Source organism: Molothrus aeneus, chromosome 3 (genome assembly GCF_037042795.1).
Source record: "Molothrus aeneus isolate 106 chromosome 3, BPBGC_Maene_1.0, whole genome shotgun sequence".
In the NCBI taxonomy this organism is placed as follows: domain Eukaryota; kingdom Metazoa; phylum Chordata; class Aves; order Passeriformes; family Icteridae; genus Molothrus; species Molothrus aeneus.
In genome coordinates, this window is record NC_089648.1 from 112002221 (window position 1) to 112021595 (window position 19375).

Consider the following 19375-nt stretch of genomic DNA (forward strand, 5'->3'; position numbering starts at 1 on the left):
CCATTTCCCCCATTTTCCTCCTTTATCCCAATTATTACCATTAAAAATCCCAAATTTTCCCCATACAAATCCCCATGGCCGCCCAATATTCCCATTAAAATCCCATTTAATCCCATTTCCCATCAAAATCCCATTTTCCCCATTATTTCCTCCATTTTCCCCATTATTTCCCTTTTCCCTATTAAAAATCCCTTCCCCCCATTTTAATCCCATTTTACCCATATTTCCTTTTTTCCCAATTTCCTCATTATTTTCCCCATTTTTTTCCCATTATTTTCCACCATTATTTTCCCTTTTCCCATTTTCCCCATAAAAACCCATTTAACTCCCATTTTAATCCCATTCAAAATCCAATTTTTCCCCATTATTTTCGTTTTTTTCCCCATTTTTCCCATTAAAAATCCCATTTTAATCCCATTTTCCCCATCCAAAATCCCATTTTCCCCATTATTTTCCTCCATTTTCCCATTATTTTCCCATTTTCCCCTATTAAAAATCCCATTTCCCCCCCATTTTTCCCATTCAAAATCCCATTTCCCCCATTATTTTCCTATTTTTTCCCCATTATTTTCCTTTTTTTTCCCCATTTTTCCCATTATTTTTCTCATTTTTTCCCCATTAAAAATCCCATTTTCCCCCATTTTCCCCATTTTAATCCCATTCAAAATCCCATTTTTCCCCCATTTTCCCCATTATTTTCCCTTTTTTTTCCCATTATTTTCCTCTTTTTTTCCCATTTTCCCCCATTATTTTCCTCATTTTTTCCTCTTTTTTCCCATTTTCCTCCATTTTCTCCCCATTTTTTCCCTATTAAAAATCCCCCTTTTTCCCATTTTAATCCAATTTTAATCCCATAAAAAAAATCCCATTTTTCCCCATTATTTTCCCCCTTTTCCCATTTTTCCCCATTTTCACCTTTTTCCCCTTATTTCCCATTTTCCCCTTAAAACTCCAATTTTTCCCATTACAAATCCCATTTTTCCCCATTTTTCCCATTCAAAATCCCATCTTTTCCCCATTATTTATTTTTCCCTTTTATTTTCCCCAATTTCTCCCCAATTTTTTCCCTTTTTTTCCCTTTTATTTTTCCCAATTTTTCCTTTTATATTTCCCCATTTTCCCCAATTTTCCCCCAATTTTTTCCCATTTTCCCCCAATTTTTTCCCCAATTTTTTCCCCAATTTCCCCCCTTTTATTTTTCCCCATTTTCCCCCATTTTTCCCACAATTTCTTCCCAATTTTCCCCTCAATTTTTCCCGTTTTCCCTTTTGTTTTTCCCCATTTCCCCCAATTTTTTCCCAATTTATTTTTCCCAATTTTTTCCCAATTTTCCCCATTTTCCCCATTTTTCCCCAATTGTTTCCCAATTTTTCCCTTTTATTTTCCCCCAATTCTGTCCCAATTTCTTCCCAATTTTTCCCAATTTTCCCCCTTTTATTTTCCCCATTTTCCCCCAAATTTTTCCCAGTTCTTCCCTTTTATTTTCCCCAATTTTTCCCCAATTTTCCCTTTTATTTTTCCCAATTTCCCCCAATTTTCCTCCCTTTTTTTTCCCAATTTTTCCCCTATTTTCCCCCAATTTTTTCCCAATTTTCCCTTTTTTCCCCTCAATTTTTTCCCAATTTTCCCCAAATTTTTTCCCATTTTTTTCCCAATTTTCCCCAAATTTTTTTTCGATTTTTTTCCCAATTTTTTCCCTTTTATTTTTCCCAATTTTTCCCCAATTTTTCCCCATTTCCCCCCAATTTCCCCCCAATTTTTCCCTTTTATGTTTCCCCAATTTTTCCCCAATTTCTCTCATTTTCTCCCCAATTTTCCCCCAATTTTTCCCTTTTATTTTTCCCAATTTCTTCCTAATTTCCCCCCAATTTTTCCCTTTTATTTTTCCCAATTTCCCCCAATTTTCCCTTTTATTTTTCCCTTTATTTTCCCAATTTTTCCCCCAATTTCTCTCATTTTCTCCCCAATTTTCCCCTTTTATTTTTCCCAATTTCCCCCAATTTTCCCCCAATTTTTCCCTTTTATTTTTCCCAATTTTCCCCAATTTTCCCCTTTTATTTTTCCCAATTTCTTCCCAATTTTCCCCCAATTTTTCCCTTTTATTTTTCCCAATTTCTTCCCAATTTCCCCCCAATTTTCCCCTTTTATTTTTCCCAATTTCCCCCAATTTTTCCCCCAATTTTCCCCCAATTTTTCCCTTTTATTTTTCCCAATTTCTTCCCAATTTCCCCCCAATTTTTCCCCATTTCCCCCCAATTTCCCCCCAATTTTCCGCCAATTTTCCCCCCAATTTCCCCCAATTTTTCCCTTTTATTTTTCCCAATTTCCCCCAATTTTTCCCTTTTATTTTTCCCAATTTCCCCCCAATTTTCCCCCAATTTTCCCCCAATTTCCCCCAATTTTTCCCTTTTATTTTCCCTTTATTTTCCCCATTTTCCCCCATTTCTTTCCCCCCATTTCTTTCCCCCTGGAGTTTCGGGGTCACCTTTGCCCAGTGGGGTCTCCCCCCGTGCCTGCGCATGATCCCCTCGTAGAGCTGCCAATAGCGGCCCCGCGGCGCCTCCCGCCCGTACGGCCTGGGGGGAAACGGAATCCGGTCAGGGATCCACCCCTGGGGGATCCACCCCTGGGATCCACTCAGGGGATTCGGGATCTGGGAAAATCCACCCCAGAATTTGGGATCCGCCCCTGGGAACAACCCTGGGAATTTGGGATCCTGGGATCCACCAATAGTAACACCTCCCACCCGTACGGCCTGGGGGAAAACGGGATCTGGTCAGGGATCCACCCCTGTGGGATCCACCCCTGTGGGATCCACCCTGGGGATTCGGGATCCTTGGATCCACACCCTGGGATCCACCAATAGCGGCGCCTCCCGCCCGTACGGCCTGGGGAGAACGGGATCCGGTCAGGGATCCACCCTGGGATCCACTCTGGAGGTTTGGGATCCTGGGATCCACCCCTGGGAACAACCCTGGGAATTTGGGATCCTGGGATCCACCAATAGCGGCGCCTCCCACCCATACGGCCTGGGGAGAACGGGATCCGGTCAGGGATCCACCCCTGTGGGATCCACCCTGGGATCCACTCAGGGGATTCGGGATCTGGGAAAATCCACCCCAGAATTTGGGATCCGCCCCTGGGAACAACCCTGGGAATTTGGGATCCTGGGATCCACCAATAGCGGCACCTCCCGCCCGTACGGCCTGGGGAGAAACGGGATCCGGTCAGGGATCCACCCCTGGGGGATCCACTCTGGGGGGTTGGGATACTGGGATCCACCCCTGGGAACAACCCTGGGAATTTGGGATCCTGGGATCCACCCCTGGGAACAACCCTGTGGGATCCACTCCTGTGGGATCCACCCCGGGATCCACTCAGGGGATTTGGGATCCACCCTGGGAATTTGGGATCCTGGGATCCAGCAATAGCGGCGCCTCCCGCCCGTACGGCCTGGGGGGAAACGGGATCCGGTCAGGGATCCACCCTGGGATCCACTCCGGGGGTTTGGAATCCTGGGATCCACCCCTGAGAACAACCCTGGGAATTTGGGATCCTGGGATCCAGAAATAGCGGCGCCCCCGCCCGTACGGCCTGCGGGGACACAGGATCCGGTCAGGGATCCACCCTGGGATCCACCCCTGTGGGATCCACCCCTGTGGGATCCACCCTGGGATCCACCAATAGCAGCACCTCCCGCCCGTATGGCCTGGGGGGAAACGGGATCCGGTCAGGGATCCACCCTGGGATCCACTCTGGGCGTTTGGGATCCTGGGATCCACCCCTGGGAACAACCCTGGGATTTGGGGATCCTGGGATCCACCAATAGCGGCCCCTCCTGCCCGTACGGCCTGGGGAGAATGGGGATGGGATCCGGGATCCACCCTGGGATCCACTCAGGGGATTTGGGATCCACCCTGGGGATTTGGGATCCTGGGATCCAGCAATAGCGGCGCCTCCCGCCCATACGGCCTGCGGGGACATGGGATCTGGTCAGGGATCCACCCCTGTGGGATCCACCCCTGTGGGATCCACCCTGGGGATTCGGGATCCTTGGATCCACACCCTGGGATCCACCAATAGCGGCGCCTCCCGCCCATACGGCCTGGGGAGAACGGGATCCGGTCAGGGATCCACCCTGGGATCCACCCTGGGGGTTTGGGATCCTGGGATCCACCCCTGGGAACAACCCTGGGATTTGGGGATCCTGGGATCCACCAATAGTAACACCTCCCACCCATACGGCCTGGGGAGAAACGGGATCCGGTCAGGGATCCACCCCTGTGGGATCCACCCTGGGATCCACTCAGGGGATTCGGGATCTGGGAAAATCCACCCCAGAATTTGGGATCCGCCCCTGGGATCCACCCTGGGAATTTGGGATCCTGGGATCCACCAATAGCGGCACCTCCCGCCCGTACGGCCTGGGGAGAATGGGATCCGGTCAGGGATCCACCCCTGTGGGATCCACCCCTGTGGGATCCACTCTGGGGGTTTGGGATCCTGGGAATTTGGGATCCTGGGATCCACCAATAGTAACACCTCCCACCCGTACGGCCTGGGGGGAAACGGGATCCGGTCAGGGATCCACCCCCGGGGGATCCACCCCTGTGGGATCCACCCCTGTGGGATCCACCCTGGGGATTCGGGATCCTTGGATCCACACCCTGGGATCCACCAATAGCGGCGCCTCCCGCCCATACGGCCTGGGGAGAACGGGATCCGGTCAGGGATCCACCCTGGGATCCACTCTGGGGGTTTGGGATCCTGGGATCCACCCCTGGGAACAACCCTGGGAATTTGGGATCCTGGGATCCACCAATAGCGGCACCTCCCGCCCGTACGGCCTGGGGAGAAACGGGATCCGGTCAGGGATCCACCCCTGGGGGATCCACTCTGGGGGGTTGGGATACTGGGATCCACCCCTGGGAACAACCCTGGGAATTTGGGATCCTGGGATCCACCCCTGGGAACAACCCTGTGGGATCCACTCCTGTGGGATCCACCCCGGGATCCACTCAGGGGATTTGGGATCCACCCTGGGAATTTGGGATCCTGGGATCCAGCAATAGCGGCGCCTCCCGCCCGTACGGCCTGGGGGGAAACGGGATCCGGTCAGGGATCCACCCTGGGATCCACTCCGGGGGTTTGGAATCCTGGGATCCACCCCTGAGAACAACCCTGGGAATTTGGGATCCTGGGATCCAGAAATAGCGGCGCCCCCGCCCGTACGGCCTGCGGGGACACAGGATCCGGTCAGGGATCCACCCTGGGATCCACCCCTGTGGGATCCACCCCTGTGGGATCCACCCTGGGATCCACCAATAGCAGCACCTCCCGCCCGTATGGCCTGGGGGGAAACGGGATCCGGTCAGGGATCCACCCTGGGATCCACTCTGGGCGTTTGGGATCCTGGGATCCACCCCTGGGAACAACCCTGGGATTTGGGGATCCTGGGATCCACCAATAGCGGCCCCTCCTGCCCGTACGGCCTGGGGAGAATGGGGATGGGATCCGGGATCCACCCTGGGATCCACTCAGGGGATTTGGGATCCACCCTGGGGATTTGGGATCCTGGGATCCAGCAATAGCGGCGCCTCCCGCCCATACGGCCTGCGGGGACATGGGATCTGGTCAGGGATCCACCCCTGTGGGATCCACCCCTGTGGGATCCACCCTGGGGATTCGGGATCCTTGGATCCACACCCTGGGATCCACCAATAGCGGCGCCTCCCGCCCATACGGCCTGGGGAGAACGGGATCCGGTCAGGGATCCACCCTGGGATCCACCCTGGGGGTTTGGGATCCTGGGATCCACCCCTGGGAACAACCCTGGGAATTTGGGATCCTGGGATCCACCAATAGTAACACCTCCCACCCATACGGCCTGGGGAGAAACGGGATCCGGTCAGGGATCCACCCCTGGGGGATCCACCCCTGGGATCCACTCAGGGGATTCGGGATCTGGGAAAATCCACCCCAGAATTTGGGATCCGCCCCTGGGAACAACCCTGGGAATTTGGGATCCTGGGATCCACCAATAGTAACACCTCCCACCCGTACGGCCTGGGGGAAAACGGGATCTGGTCAGGGATCCACCCCTGTGGGATCCACCCCTGTGGGATCCACCCTGGGGATTCGGGATCCTTGGATCCACACCCTGGGATCCACCAATAGCGGCGCCTCCCGCCCATACGGCCTGGGGAGAACGGGATCCGGTCAGGGATCCACCCTGGGATCCACTCTGGGGGTTTGGGATCCTGGGATCCACCCCTGGGAACAACCCTGGGAATTTGGGATCCTGGGATCCACCAATAGCGGCGCCTCCCGCCCGTACGGCCTGGGGAGAAACGGGATCCGGTCAGGGATCCACCCCTGTGGGATCCACCCTGGGATCCACTCAGGGGATTCAGGATCTGGGAAAATCCACCCCAGAATTTGGGATCCGCCCCTGAGAACAACCCTGGGAATTTGGGATCCTGGGATCCACCAATAGTAACACCTCCCACCCGTACGGCATGGGGGGAAACGGGATCCGGTCAGGGATCCACCCCTGTGGGATCCACCCCTGTGGGATCCACCCTGGGCGTTTGGGATCCTGGGATCCACCCCTGGGAACAACCCTGGGAATTTGGGATCCCGGGATCCACCAATAGCGGCGCCTCCCGCCCGTACAGCCTGGGGAGAATGGGGATGGGATCTGGGATCCACCCTGGGATCCACCCTGGGATCCACCAATAGTGGTGCCTCCTGCCCGTATGGCCTGGGGAGAAACGGGATCCGGTCAGGGATCCACCCTGGGATCCACTCCTGTGGGATCCACCCCTGGGATCCACTCTGGGCGCTTGGGATCCTGGGATCCACCCCTGGGAACAACCCTGGGAATTTGGGATCCTGGGATCCACCAATAGTGGCGCCTCCCGCCCGTACGGCCTGCGGAGAATGGGGATGGGATCTGGGATCCATCCACCCCTGTGGAATCCACACCCTGGGATCTGCCAATAGCACACCTCCCACCTGTACGGCCTGGGGAGAAACGGGATCCACCCTGGGATCCACCCTGGGTGCTTGGGATCCTGGGATCCACCCCATGGAATTTGGGATCCTGGGATCCACCCCCAGATCCACCCCTGGGATCCACCAATAGCGGCCCTGGGCGGCTCCTGCCCATATGGCCTGGGGGGAGCGGGATCTGGTCAGGGATCCACCCCTGTGGGATCCACCCTGGGATCCACTCAGGGGATTCGGGATCTGGGAAAATCCACCCCAGAATTTGGGATCCGCCCCTGGGATCCACCCCCAGATCCACACCCTGGGATCCACCAATAGTGGCACCTCCTGCCCGTACGGCCTGGGGGGAATGGGATCAGATCGGGATCCACCCTCAGATCCACCCTGGGAATTTGGGATTCTGGATTTCCTCCCCGGATCCACCCAGGGATCCACCCCGGGGATTTGGGATCCTGGGATCCAGCCCTGGGGCCCACTCCGGGAAATTGGAATCCTGGGAATTTGGGATCCTGGATTTCCCCCTCAGATCCACCCCTGGGGATTTGGGATCCTGGGATTGGAAATCTGCCAGATCCAGCGCTGGATCCTTGGATCCAACTGATTCCCAATCCCAATCCTGGGATCTTGAATTCCCAGAGTGGATCCCGAGGGATGGATCTCAGCACTGGATCCTTGGATTGAAGGATCTGGGTGATTCCCAATACTGATCCTGGGATCCTGAATTCCCAGAGTGGATCCTGGGGTTGATCTCAGCACCTGATCCTTGGATCTGGCTGACTCCCACTCCTGTGATCCCAAATTCCCAGAGTGGATCCCAGGGTTGGATCCGGCTCATTCCCACTCCTGGGATCCTGAACTCCCAGGGGTGGATCCTTGGATCTGGCTGATTCCCAATCCCAAGATCTCAAATTCCCAATCTGGATCCTGGAGTCCTGAATTCCCAGAGTGGATTTCTCGGGCTGGATCCAATTCCCAGAGTGGATCCCAGTGCCAATTCCTGCTCCCGGCTTCCCAAACTCCCAGGAGTGGATCCCGGGGCTGGATCCCAGAGTGGATCCCAGGGATGGATCTCAGCACTGGACCCTTGGAGGATCGGCTGATTCCCAATCCCAGGATCTCGAATTCCCAGAGTGGATCCTGGGGCTGGATTTCTCAGGGTGGATCTCAGCACTGATTCCCGCTCCTGGCTTCCCCAAACTCCTGGAGTGGATCCCGGGGCTGGATCCCAGAGTGGATCGCAGGGGTGGATCCTTGGATCTGGCTGATTCCCAATCCCGATCCCAATCCCAGGATCTCGAATTCCCAGAGCGGATCCCAGAGCGGATTTCTTGGGCTGGATCCCTCCGATTCCCCAATCTCCCAGAGCAGATCCCAGAGTGGATTTCTCAGGCTGGATCCAGCCAATCCCCAATCTCCCAGAGCAGATCCCAGAGCGGATTTCTTGGGCTGGATCCCTCTGATTCCCCAATCTCCCAGAGCGGATCCCAGAGTGGATTTCTCGGGCTGGATCCCTCTGATTCCCCAATCTCCCAGAGCGGATCCCAGAGCGGATTTCTCGGGCTGGATCCATCCAATCCCCAATCTCCCGGAGCAGATCCCAGAGTGGATTTCTCAGGCTGGATCCATCCAATTCCCAATCTCCCGGAGCGGATCCCAGAGTGGATTTCTCGGGCTGGATCCCTCTGATTCCCCAATCTCCCAGAGCAGATCCCAGAGTGGATTTCTCGGGCTGGATCCATCCAATCCCCAATCTCCCAGAGCGGATCCCAGAGCGGATTTCTCTGGCTGGATCCATCCAATTCCCAATCTCCCAGAGCGGATCCCAGAGTGGATTTCTCTGGCTGGATCCATCCAATTCCCAATCTCCCGGAGCAGATCCCACGGGTGGATTTCCTGGATCCCGCGGGTGGATTTCCTGGATCCCGCGGGTGGATTTCCCGCCCGGGCGGATCCCACCTGTACATGATGACGTTGATGTAGCAGCTGTCGCGCTGGAAGCAGGGGCTGAGCGGGATCCGGTCGCGACGGCAGAAGCGGATCTCCACCGGGAAGTGGGCGCCCAGGCCGGGATCCTCGTCCAGCGCCGCCCGCAGCTCCAGCAGCGCCGCCCGCGCCCGCCCGCTGCCGGAAACGGAGAGAGGTGAAATCAATAATCCCGGAAACGCACGGGGACAGCGGCAGGGACCGGCCCGGGGGATTCGGGAATGGTCGGGAACGGTCGGGAATGGTCTGGGAATGGTCTGGGAATGGTCTGGGAACGGTCGGGGAACGGTCGGGAATGGTCTGGGAATGGTCTGGGAATGGTCTGGGAATGGTCGGGAATGGTCTGGGAATGGTCTGGGAATGGTCGGGAATGGTCTGGGAATGGTCTGGGAATGGTCTGGGAATGGTCTGGGAATGGTCTGGGAACGGTCTGGGAATGGTCGGGAATGGTCTGGGAATGGTCGGGAATGGTCTGGGAATGGTCTGGGAATGGTCGGGAACGGTCTGGGAATGGTCGGGAATGGTCGGGAACGGTCTGGGAATGGTCGGGAATGGTCTGGGAATGGTCTGGGATGGTCTGGGAATGGTCGGGAATGGTCTGGGAATGGTCAGGAACGGTCTGGGAATGGTCGGGAATGGTCTGGGAATGGTTGGGAATGGTCTGGGAATGGTCTGGGAATGGTCTGGGAATGGTCTGGGATGGTCGGGAACGGTCTGGGAATGGTCGGGAATGGTCTGGGAATGGTCAGGAACGGTCTGGGAATGGTCGGGAATGGTCTGGGAATGGTTGGGAATGGTCTGGGAATGGTCTGGGATGGTCGGGAATGGTCTGGAATGGTCTGGGAATGGTCGGGAATGGTCGGGAATGGTCTGGGAATGGTCAGGAACGGTCTGGGAATGGTCGGGAATGGTTGGGAATGGTCTGGGAATGGTCGGGGATGGTCTGGGAATGGTCGGGGATGGTCTGGGAATGGTCTGGGAATGGTCTGGGAATGGTCGGGGATGGTCTGGGAATGGTCGGGAATGGTCTGGGAATGGTCTGGGAACGGTCTGGGAATGATTGGGGATGGTTGGGAATGGTCGGGGATGGTCGAGAACGGTCTGGGAATGGTCGGGGATGGTCGGGAATGGTCTGGGATCTGCAGGGATCTCCAGCCCATGGAATTCTGGGAATGTTCTGGAATGTTCTTCATGTGGGATCACAGGGGATCCGGGGTTTGGGATGGGATGGGATGGGGTTGGGATCTGCAGGGATCTCCGTTCTAAAGAATTCCAGGTTTTCCTGGGAATGTTCTGGGAATGGTCTGGAATGGTCTGGAATGTGGGATCACACAAGGGATCCGGGATTTGGGACGGGATGGGGTTGGGATCCTGGGGTTGGGACCTGCAGGGATCTCCAGCCCATGGAATGCCAGGTTTTCCTGGGAATGGTCTGGAATGGTCTGGGAATGGTCTGGAATGGTCTGGGAATGGTCTGGAATGTGGGATCACAGGGGATCCAGGGTTTGGGATGGGATGGAGTTGGGATCTGCAGGGATCTCCAGCCCATGGAATTCTGGGAATGGTCTGGAATGTTCTGGGGGGGTCACACAGGGGATCCTGGGCTTGGGATCTGTAGGGATCTCTGTTCTAAAGAATTGCAGGTTTTCCTGGGAATGGTCTGGAATGTTCTGGAATGTGGGATCACAGGGGATCCGGGGTTTGGGATGGGATGGGGTTGGGATCTGGAGGGATCTCCATGCCCAGATTCCAGCTGGGAATGGTGAACCCAATCCAGACCCTTCTTCCCATGGGTTTGGGATCTGCCGGGATCTCCAGCCCGTGGAATTCTGGGAATGGTTTGGAATGTTCTGGAATGTTCTTCATGTGGGATCACGGGGGATCTGGGGTTTGGAGCGGGATGGGGTTGGGATCCTGGGCTTGGGACCTGCAGGGATCTCCATGCCCAGATTCCAGGTGGGAATGGTGAACCCAATCCAGACCCTTCTTCCTCATGGATTTGGGATCCTGGGGTTGGGATCTGCAGGGATCCCCATGGAAATAATCCAGGTGGGAATGGTGAACCCATGGCAGATCCCTCTTCCCTTGGATTTGGGATCCTGGGGTTGGGATCTGCAGGGATCTCCAGCCCGTGGAATTCTGGGAATATTCTGGAATGTTCTTCATGTGGGATCTCAGGGGATCTGGGGTTTGGAGCGGGATGGGGTTGGGATCCTGGGCTTGGGATCTGCAGGGATCTCCATCCTAAAGAATTCCAGGTTTACCTGGGAATGTTCTGGGAATGGTCTGGAACGGTCGGGAATGGTCGGGAATGTGGGATCACAGGGGATCCGGGGGTTTGGGATGGGATGGGGTTGGGATCTGCAGGGATCTCCGTTCTAAAGAATTCCAGGTTTTCCTGGGAATGTTCTGGGAATGGTCTGGAATGTTCTGGAATGTGGGATCACACAAGGGATCTGGGATTTGGGACGGGATGGGGTTGGGATCCTGGGGTTGGGATCTGCAGGGATCTCCGTTCTAAAGAATTCCAGGTTTTCCTGGGAATGTTCTGGCAATGGTCTGGAATGTTCTGGAATGTGGGATCACACAAGGGATCTGGGATTTGGGACGGGATGGGTTTGGGATCCTGGGCTTGGGACCTGCAGGGATCCCCATGGAAATCATCCAGGTGGGAATGGTGTCTCCAATCCATGATCCAGGGATCATGGAATTCCCACAGGAATTCACCACCAGGATCAGGGAATTCCATGGGGACGGCCCCAGTCCTGGACTGGGATTTGGGAATTCCCGTGGGATTGAACCGGGATTTGGGGATGGGTTACATGGGAACGGCCCAGTCCTGGACTGGGATCAGGGAATTCCCGTGGAAAAGGGCCGGGATTTGGGGATGGGTTACATGGGGATGGCCCAGTCCTGGACTGGGATTTGGGAATTCCCGTGGGAATGAACCAGGATTTGGGGATTCCATGGGGATGGCCCAGTCCTGGAGTGGGATTTGGGAATTCCCATGGAAAAGGGCCGGGATTTGGGGATGGATTCCATGGGGATGGCCCAGTCCTGGGCTGGGATCAGGGAATTCCCATGACAAAGGAGAGGGATCCAGGAATTATGGGAATTACATGGCAATGGACTGGGATCTGGGAATTTCATGGGGATGGACTGGGATCTTGGAATTCCATGGGGACGGCCCAGTCCTGGACTGGGATCAGGGAATTCCCGTGGGATTGAACCAGGATTTCGGGATGGATTCCATGGGTACGGCCCAGTCCTGGACTGGGATTTGGGAATTCCCATGGAAAAGGGCCGGGATTTGGGGATGGGTTACATGGGAATGGGCCCAGTCCTGGAGTGGGATCTGGGAATTCCCGTGGGATTGAACCGGGATTTGGGAATGGGATACATGGGGACGGCCCAGTCCTGGAGTGGGATTTGGGAATTCCCATGGAAAAGGGCCGGGATTTGGGGATGGATTCCATGGGGACGGCCCAGTCCTGGAGTGGGATCAGGGAATTCCCGTGGGATTGAACCGGGATTTGGGGATGGGTTACATGGGGACGGCCCGGTCCTGGAGTGGAATTTTTAAATTCCCATGGCAATGAACCAGGATTTGGGAATTCCATGGGGATGGCCCAGTCCTGGACTGGGATCAGGGAATTCCATGGGAATGGAGTGGGATCCGGGAATTCCCAAGAAAATGGGCCCAGTCCTGGACTGGGGTCATGGAATTCCCATGGGAAAAGGAGCAGGATCCAGGAATGATGGGAATTACATGGGAATGGATTGGAATCAGGGAATTCCCATGGAAAAGGGCCGGGATCTGGGAATTCCATGGGGATGTCCCAGTCCTGGAGTGGGATTTTTAAATTCCCATGGGAATGAACCAGGATTTGGGAATTCCCATGGAAAAGGGCCGGGATTTGGGGATGGGTTACATGGGGACGGCCCAGTCCTGGAGTGGGATCAGGGAATTCCCGTGGGAATGAACCGGGATTTGGGGATGGGTTACATGGGAACGGCCCAGTCCTGGAGTGGGATTTGGGAATTCCCATGGGATTGAACCGGGATTTGGGGATGGGTTACATGGGGACGGCCCAGTCCTGGACTGGAATTTGGGAATTCTCGTGGGAATGAACCAGGATTTGGGGATTCCATGGGGACGGCCCAGTCCTGGACTGGGATCAGGGAATTCCCGTGGGATTGAACCGGGATTTGGGGATGGGTTACATGGGCACGGCCCAGTCCTGGAGTGGAATTTGGGAATTCCCGTGGGAATGAATCAGGATTTGGGAATTCCTTGGGGATGGGCCCAGTCCTGGAGTGGGATCAGGGAATTCCCATGGCAAAGGAGAGGGATCCAGGAATGATGGGAATTACATGGTAATGGACTGGGATCTGGGAATTTCCTTGGGAATGGACTGGGATCTTGGAATTTCATGGGGATGGCCCAGTCCTGGACTGGGATCCAGGAATTTCATGGGGATGGCCCAGTCCTGGAGTGGGATTTGGGAATTCCATGGGGATGGCCCAGTCCTGGAGTGGGATCAGGGAATTCCCGTGGGATTGAACCGGGATTTGGGGATGGATTCCATGGGTACGGGCCCAGTCCTGGAGTGGGATTTGGGAATTCCCGTGGGATTGAACCAGGATTTGGGAATTCCATGGGGATGGCCCAGTCCTGGAGTGGAATTTGGGAATTCCTGTGGATAAGGACGGGGATTTGGGAATTCCATGGGAACGGCCCAGTCCTGGAGTGGGATCAGGGAATTCCCATGGAAAAGGGCTGGGATTTGGGGATTCCATGGGGATGGGCCCAGTCCTGGAGTGGGATCAGGGAATTCCCATGGGAATGAACCGGGATTTGGGGATGGGTTACATGGGGACGGCCCAGTCCTGGACTGGAATTTTTAAATTCCCATGGGAATGAACCAGGATTTGGGAATTCCATGGGGATGGCCCAGTCCTGGACTGGAATTTGGGAATTCCCATGGAAAAGGGCCGGGATTTGGGGATTCCATGGGGACGGCCCAGTCCTGGAGTGGGATTTGGGAATTCCCGTGGGAATGAACGGGGATTTGGGGATGGGTTACATGGGGACGGCCCAGTCCTGGACTGGAATTTTTAAATTCCCATGGGAATGAACCAGGATTTGGGAATTCCATGGGGACGGCCCAGTCCTGGACTGGAATTTGGGAATTCCCGTGGAAAAGGGCCGGGATTTGGGGATGGGTTACATGGGAATGGGCCCAGTCCTGGAGTGGGATTTGGGAATTCTCGTGGGAATGAACCAGGATTTGGGAATTCCATGGGGACGGCCCAGTCCTGGAGTGGGATTTGGGAATTCCCATGGGATTGAACCGGGATTTGGGAATTCCATGGGGACGGCCCAGTCCTGGACTGGAATTTGGGAATTCCCATGGAAAAGGGCGGGGATTTGGGGATGGGTTACATGGGCACGGCCCAGTCCTGGACTGGAATTTGGGAATTCCCATGGAAAAGGGCGGGGATTTGGGGATGGGTTACATGGGGATGGCCCAGTCCTGGGCTGGGATCAGGGAATTCCCATGGCAAAGGAGAGGGATCCAGGAATTATGGGAATTACATGGCAATGGACTGGGATCTGGGAATTTCATGGGGATGGCCCAGTCCTGGACTGGGATCAGGGAATTCCCGTGGGATTGAACCAGGATTTCGGGATGGATTCCATGGGAACGGCCCAGTCCTGGACTGGAATTTGGGAATTCCCGTGGGAATGAACCAGGATTTGGGGATTCCATGGGAACGGCCCAGTCCTGGAGTGGGATTTGGGAATTCCCGTGGAAAAGGGCCGGGATTAGGGGATGGATTCCATGGGGATGGGCCCAGTCCTGGAGTGGGATTTGGGAATTCCCATGGGATTGAACCGGGATTTGGGAATTCCATGGGTATGGCCCAGTCCTGGAGTGGGATCAGGGAATTCCCGTGGGATTGAACCGGGATTTGGGGATGGGTTACATGGGAACGGGCCCAGTCCTGGAGTGGGATTTGGGAATTCCCATGGAAAAGGGCCGGGATTTGGGGATGGGTTACATGGGGACGGCCCAGTCCTGGAGTGGGATCTGGGAATTGCCTTGGGAATGAACCAGGATTTGGGAATTCCATGGGAACGGGCCCAGTCCTGGAGTGGGATTTGGGAATTCCCGTGGGAATGAACGGGGATTTGGGGATGGGTTACATGGGAACGGCCCAGTCCTGGACTGGAATCTGGGAATTCCCGTGGGATTGAACCAGGATTTGGGAATTCCATGGGGACGGCCCAGTCCTGGAGTGGGATTTGGGAATTCCCGTGGGAATGAACCAGGATTTGGGAATTCCATGGGGACGGCCCAGTCCTGGAGTGGGATCAGGGAATTCCCGTGGGATTGAACGGGGATTTGGGGATGGGTTACATGGGCACGGCCCAGTCCTGGACGTGCTGGCGGAAGCGGCACTCGTAGTTGAGGATGCGGTGGCTGAGGCCGACGCTCTCCTGGCGGGAGCTGAACAGCAGCCGGAAGAAAACGCGGTTGATCCAAACCACCAGGCGCGGGAAGAAGGTGCTGGAAAAAAAGGGGGGGGGAGAAAAATAAAACGGGAATTCAGCCCTAAAAAACGGGAATTCAGCCCCCCAAAAAACCTGGGAATTCAGCCCCCCAAAAACGGGAATTCCTTCCCAAAAAACGGGAATTCAGCCCCCAAAAATGAGAATTCAGCCCCCCAAAGAATGGGAATTCCTTCCCAAAAAACTCCAGGAATTCAGCCCCCCAAAATGGGAATTCCTTTCCAGAAAAACGGGAATTCAGCCCCCCATAAAAACCCGGGAATTCCTTCTCAAAAAAATGGGAATTCAGCCCCCCAAAAAAACTGGGAATTCAGCCCCCAGAAAAACAGGAAATCCTTCCCAAAAAAAACAGGAATTCAGCCCTAAAAAAAGCGAGAATTCCTTCCCAAAAAACCCAGGAATTCAGCCCCCAAAAACCAGGAATTCTGCCCCCCAAAAAATGGGAATTCAGCCCCCCAAAAAATGGGAATTCCTTCCCAAAAAATGGGAATTCAGCCCCCTAAAAAAAGGGAATTCCTTCAAAAAAAGGACGGGAATTCAGCCCCCCAAAAACCAGGAATTCCTTCCCAAAAACGGGAATGCAGCCCCCAAGAAAATGGGAATTCAACCCCCAAAAAATGGGAATTCAGCCCTAAAAAAACCAGGAATTCCTTCCCAAAAAAATGGGAATTCAGCCCCCCCAAAAAATAGGAATTCATCACCCAAGAAAATGGGAATTCCTTCCCAAAAACCAGGAATTCAGCCCCCAAGAAAATGGGAATTCAGGCGCCCAGAAATGGGAATTCCTTCCCCAAAAAAAATGGGAATTCAGCCCTAAAAAAACCCCGGGAATTCAGCCCCCCAAAAAAACAGGAATTCAATCCCCAAAAAACAGGAATTCAGCCCTAAAAAACCAGGAATTCCTTCCCAAAAAAACCTTGGAATTCGGCCCCCCGAAAAACGGGAATTCCATCCCAAAGAAACGGGAATTCAGCCCTAAAAAACCTGGGAATTCACCCCCCCCCCAAAAAAAAACCCTGGGAATTCCTTCCCAAAAATCGGCAATTCAGTCCGCCCAAAAAAAGGGAATTTAGCCAAAAAAAAAAGGGAATTCAGCCCCCCAAAAAACTGGGAATTCCTTCCCAAAAAATGGGAATTCGGTCCCCCAAAAAACCCAGGAATTCAGCCCCCAAAACCATCTGGGAATTCAGTCCTAAAAAAACCTGGGAATTCAGCCCCCAAAAATGGGAATTCAGCCCCCAAATAATGGGAATTCAGTCTCCAAAAAAATGGGAATTCCTTCCCAAAAACAGGAATTCAGCCCCACAAAAAAAGGGAATTCAGCCCCCAGAAAAACGGGAATTCAGCCCCCAAGAAAATGGGAATTCTGCCACCCAAACAATGGGAATTCAGCCCCCCAAAAAACGGGAATTCAGCCTTAAAAATTATGGGAATTCAGCCTCCAAAAAACCGGGAATTCAGCCCTAAAAAAAAAGGATATTCTAGCCCCAAAAAACCAGGAATTCTTCCCCCCAAAAAACGGGAATTCAGCCCCCCAAAAAAACCTGGGAATTCCTTCCCAAAAAACCCCAGGAATTCAGCCCCCCCCCAAAAATGGGAATTCAGCCCTAAAAAAAATGGGAATTCAGCCCCCCAAAAAAAGGGGAATTCCTTCCCAAAAAAACCGGAATTCAGCCCCCTAAAAAAAGGGAATTCCTTCCAAAAAAAGACGGGAATTCAGCCCCCCCAAAACCGGGAATTCCTTCCCAAAAAAACGGGAATTCAGCCCCCAAGAAAATGGGAATTCAACCCCAAAAAACCAGGAATTCAACCCCCCAAAAAACAGGAATTCAGCCCTAAAAAACCAGGAATTCCTTCCCAAGAAAACCTTGGAATTCAGCCCCCCAAAAATGGGAATTCAGCCCCCAAATAATGGGAATTCCTTCCCAAAAAAAGGGGAATTGAGCCCTAAAAAAAAAGGGAATTCAGCCCCCAAAAACGGGAATTCAGCCCCTAGAAAAATGGGAATTCCTTCCCAAAAAAATGGGAATTCAGCCCCCCAAAAACGGGAATTCAGCCCCCAGAAAAATGGGAATTCCTTCCCAAAAAAATGGGAATTCCAAAGTCCCAAAATCCTGGATGGGATCCGTGGATTTTCAATCCCATCCCATTCCAACCCCTGACTCCTCTCCGGGAAGGAATTTTGGGAATTCCCTGGGAATTGTTTCCATCCCCAAAAATTCCATAAAAATCCCTGGGGATGGATCCCGGAATCCCCAACACCTCCCCCCATTCCAGGCTGGGAAATTCCTTGGATTTGGCTTTTCCAGCCCCAAAAATTTCCCACGAATTCATCAAATCTGGGAATTGGGAAAATTCCTTGGATTCGGCTTTTCCAGCCCCAAAAATTTCCCACGAATTCATCAAATCTGGGAATTGGGAAAATTCCTTGGATTTGGTTTTTCCCAGCTGGAAAAATTCCAGGATTTCTGTGGACGCCAGAGGGCAGCAGAGCCCGAGCCGGGAACGCCCTCCCTGGAAAAGCTGCAATTCCCAAAATTCCTCCTTTGCCGGAAAAATCCCAAAAGGTCCCAGCACGGGGGGGGGGGAAATGGGGATAAAAGTGGGCTGGGAAAATCCCGATCCTGATCCCAATGATCCCAATGATCCCAATGATCCCAATCCCGGTACTGATCCCGATCCTGATCCTGATCCCCACCCCGACCCCAATCCCAATGATCCCAATCCTGATCCCAATGATCCCAATCCTAATCCTCATCCCAATCCCAACCCCAATCCTGATACTAATCCCGATCCCGATCCCAATTCCAATCCTGATCCCGACCCCAATGCCCATCCCAATCCTGATCTGGATCCCAACCCCAATCCCAATAATCCCAATAATCCCAATAATCCCAATAATCCCAATAATCCCAATAATCCCAATCCCGATCCCAATCCCCATCCCAATGATCCCAATCCTGATCCCAATCCCGATCCTGATCCCAGTCCTGATCCCAAACCCAAACCCAATCCCAATCCCGATCTCAATCCTGATCCCCACCCCGACCCCGATCCAAATGATCCCGATCCCAATGATCCCAATCCTGATCCCATTCCCAATCCCCATCTCGATCCCAATCCCAGCCCTGATCCCAACCCAAATCCTGACCCCAGTCTTGATCCTGATCCCAACCCCGATCCCAATGATCCCAACGATCCCAATGATCCCAATGCTGATCCCATTCCCAATCCCACTCTTGATCCCCATCCCGATCCCAATCCCAGTCCTGATCCCAACCTCGATGCCAATCCCAAACCCAATCCCGATCCCAATCCCAATGGCAACCCTGACCCCAATGATCCCAATGATCCCAATGATCCCAATCCAAATGATCCCAATCCCGGTACTAATCCCAACACTGATCCCAACCCCAGTCCTGATCCCAATCCTGATCCCATCCCAATGATCCCAACCCCAATCCCGATCCCAATCCTGACCCCAATCTTGATCCTGATCCCATTCCCAATCCCGTTCCCCTTCCTGATCCCATTCCCGATTCCGACCCCAACCCCAATCCCAACCCCAATCCCGCTCTCAATCCCGATCCCCGACCCCGATCCCAATGATCCCACTGATCCAAATGATCCCAATCCTGATCCCATTCCCAAAACTGATCCCATTCCTGATTCCAACCCCGATCATGATCCCAATCCCGATCCCAATCCCAATCTTGATGCCAACCCCAATCCCGACCCCAATCCCAGTCCTGATCTGGATCCCAATCCCGACCCCGATCCTGATCCCAATCCCAATCCCGATTG

General features: G+C 53.8%; 1 protein-coding gene across 1 annotated transcript in view; it reads right to left on the bottom strand.

Moving 5' to 3' along the window:
- The window catches only part of LOC136554317 (L-gulonolactone oxidase-like), a 74778-nt gene that overhangs the window by 10863 nt on the left and 44540 nt on the right, over positions 1-19375 (bottom strand). Inside the window, exons 9-11 of the mRNA XM_066546165.1 lie at positions 15420-15569; positions 8968-9132; positions 2486-2576 (exon numbers count right to left, since the gene is read on the bottom strand). Of these exons, the coding sequence (XP_066402262.1) occupies positions 2486-2576; positions 8968-9132; positions 15420-15569 (406 nt within the window). The remainder of the gene's footprint in view (positions 1-2485; positions 2577-8967; positions 9133-15419; positions 15570-19375) is intronic.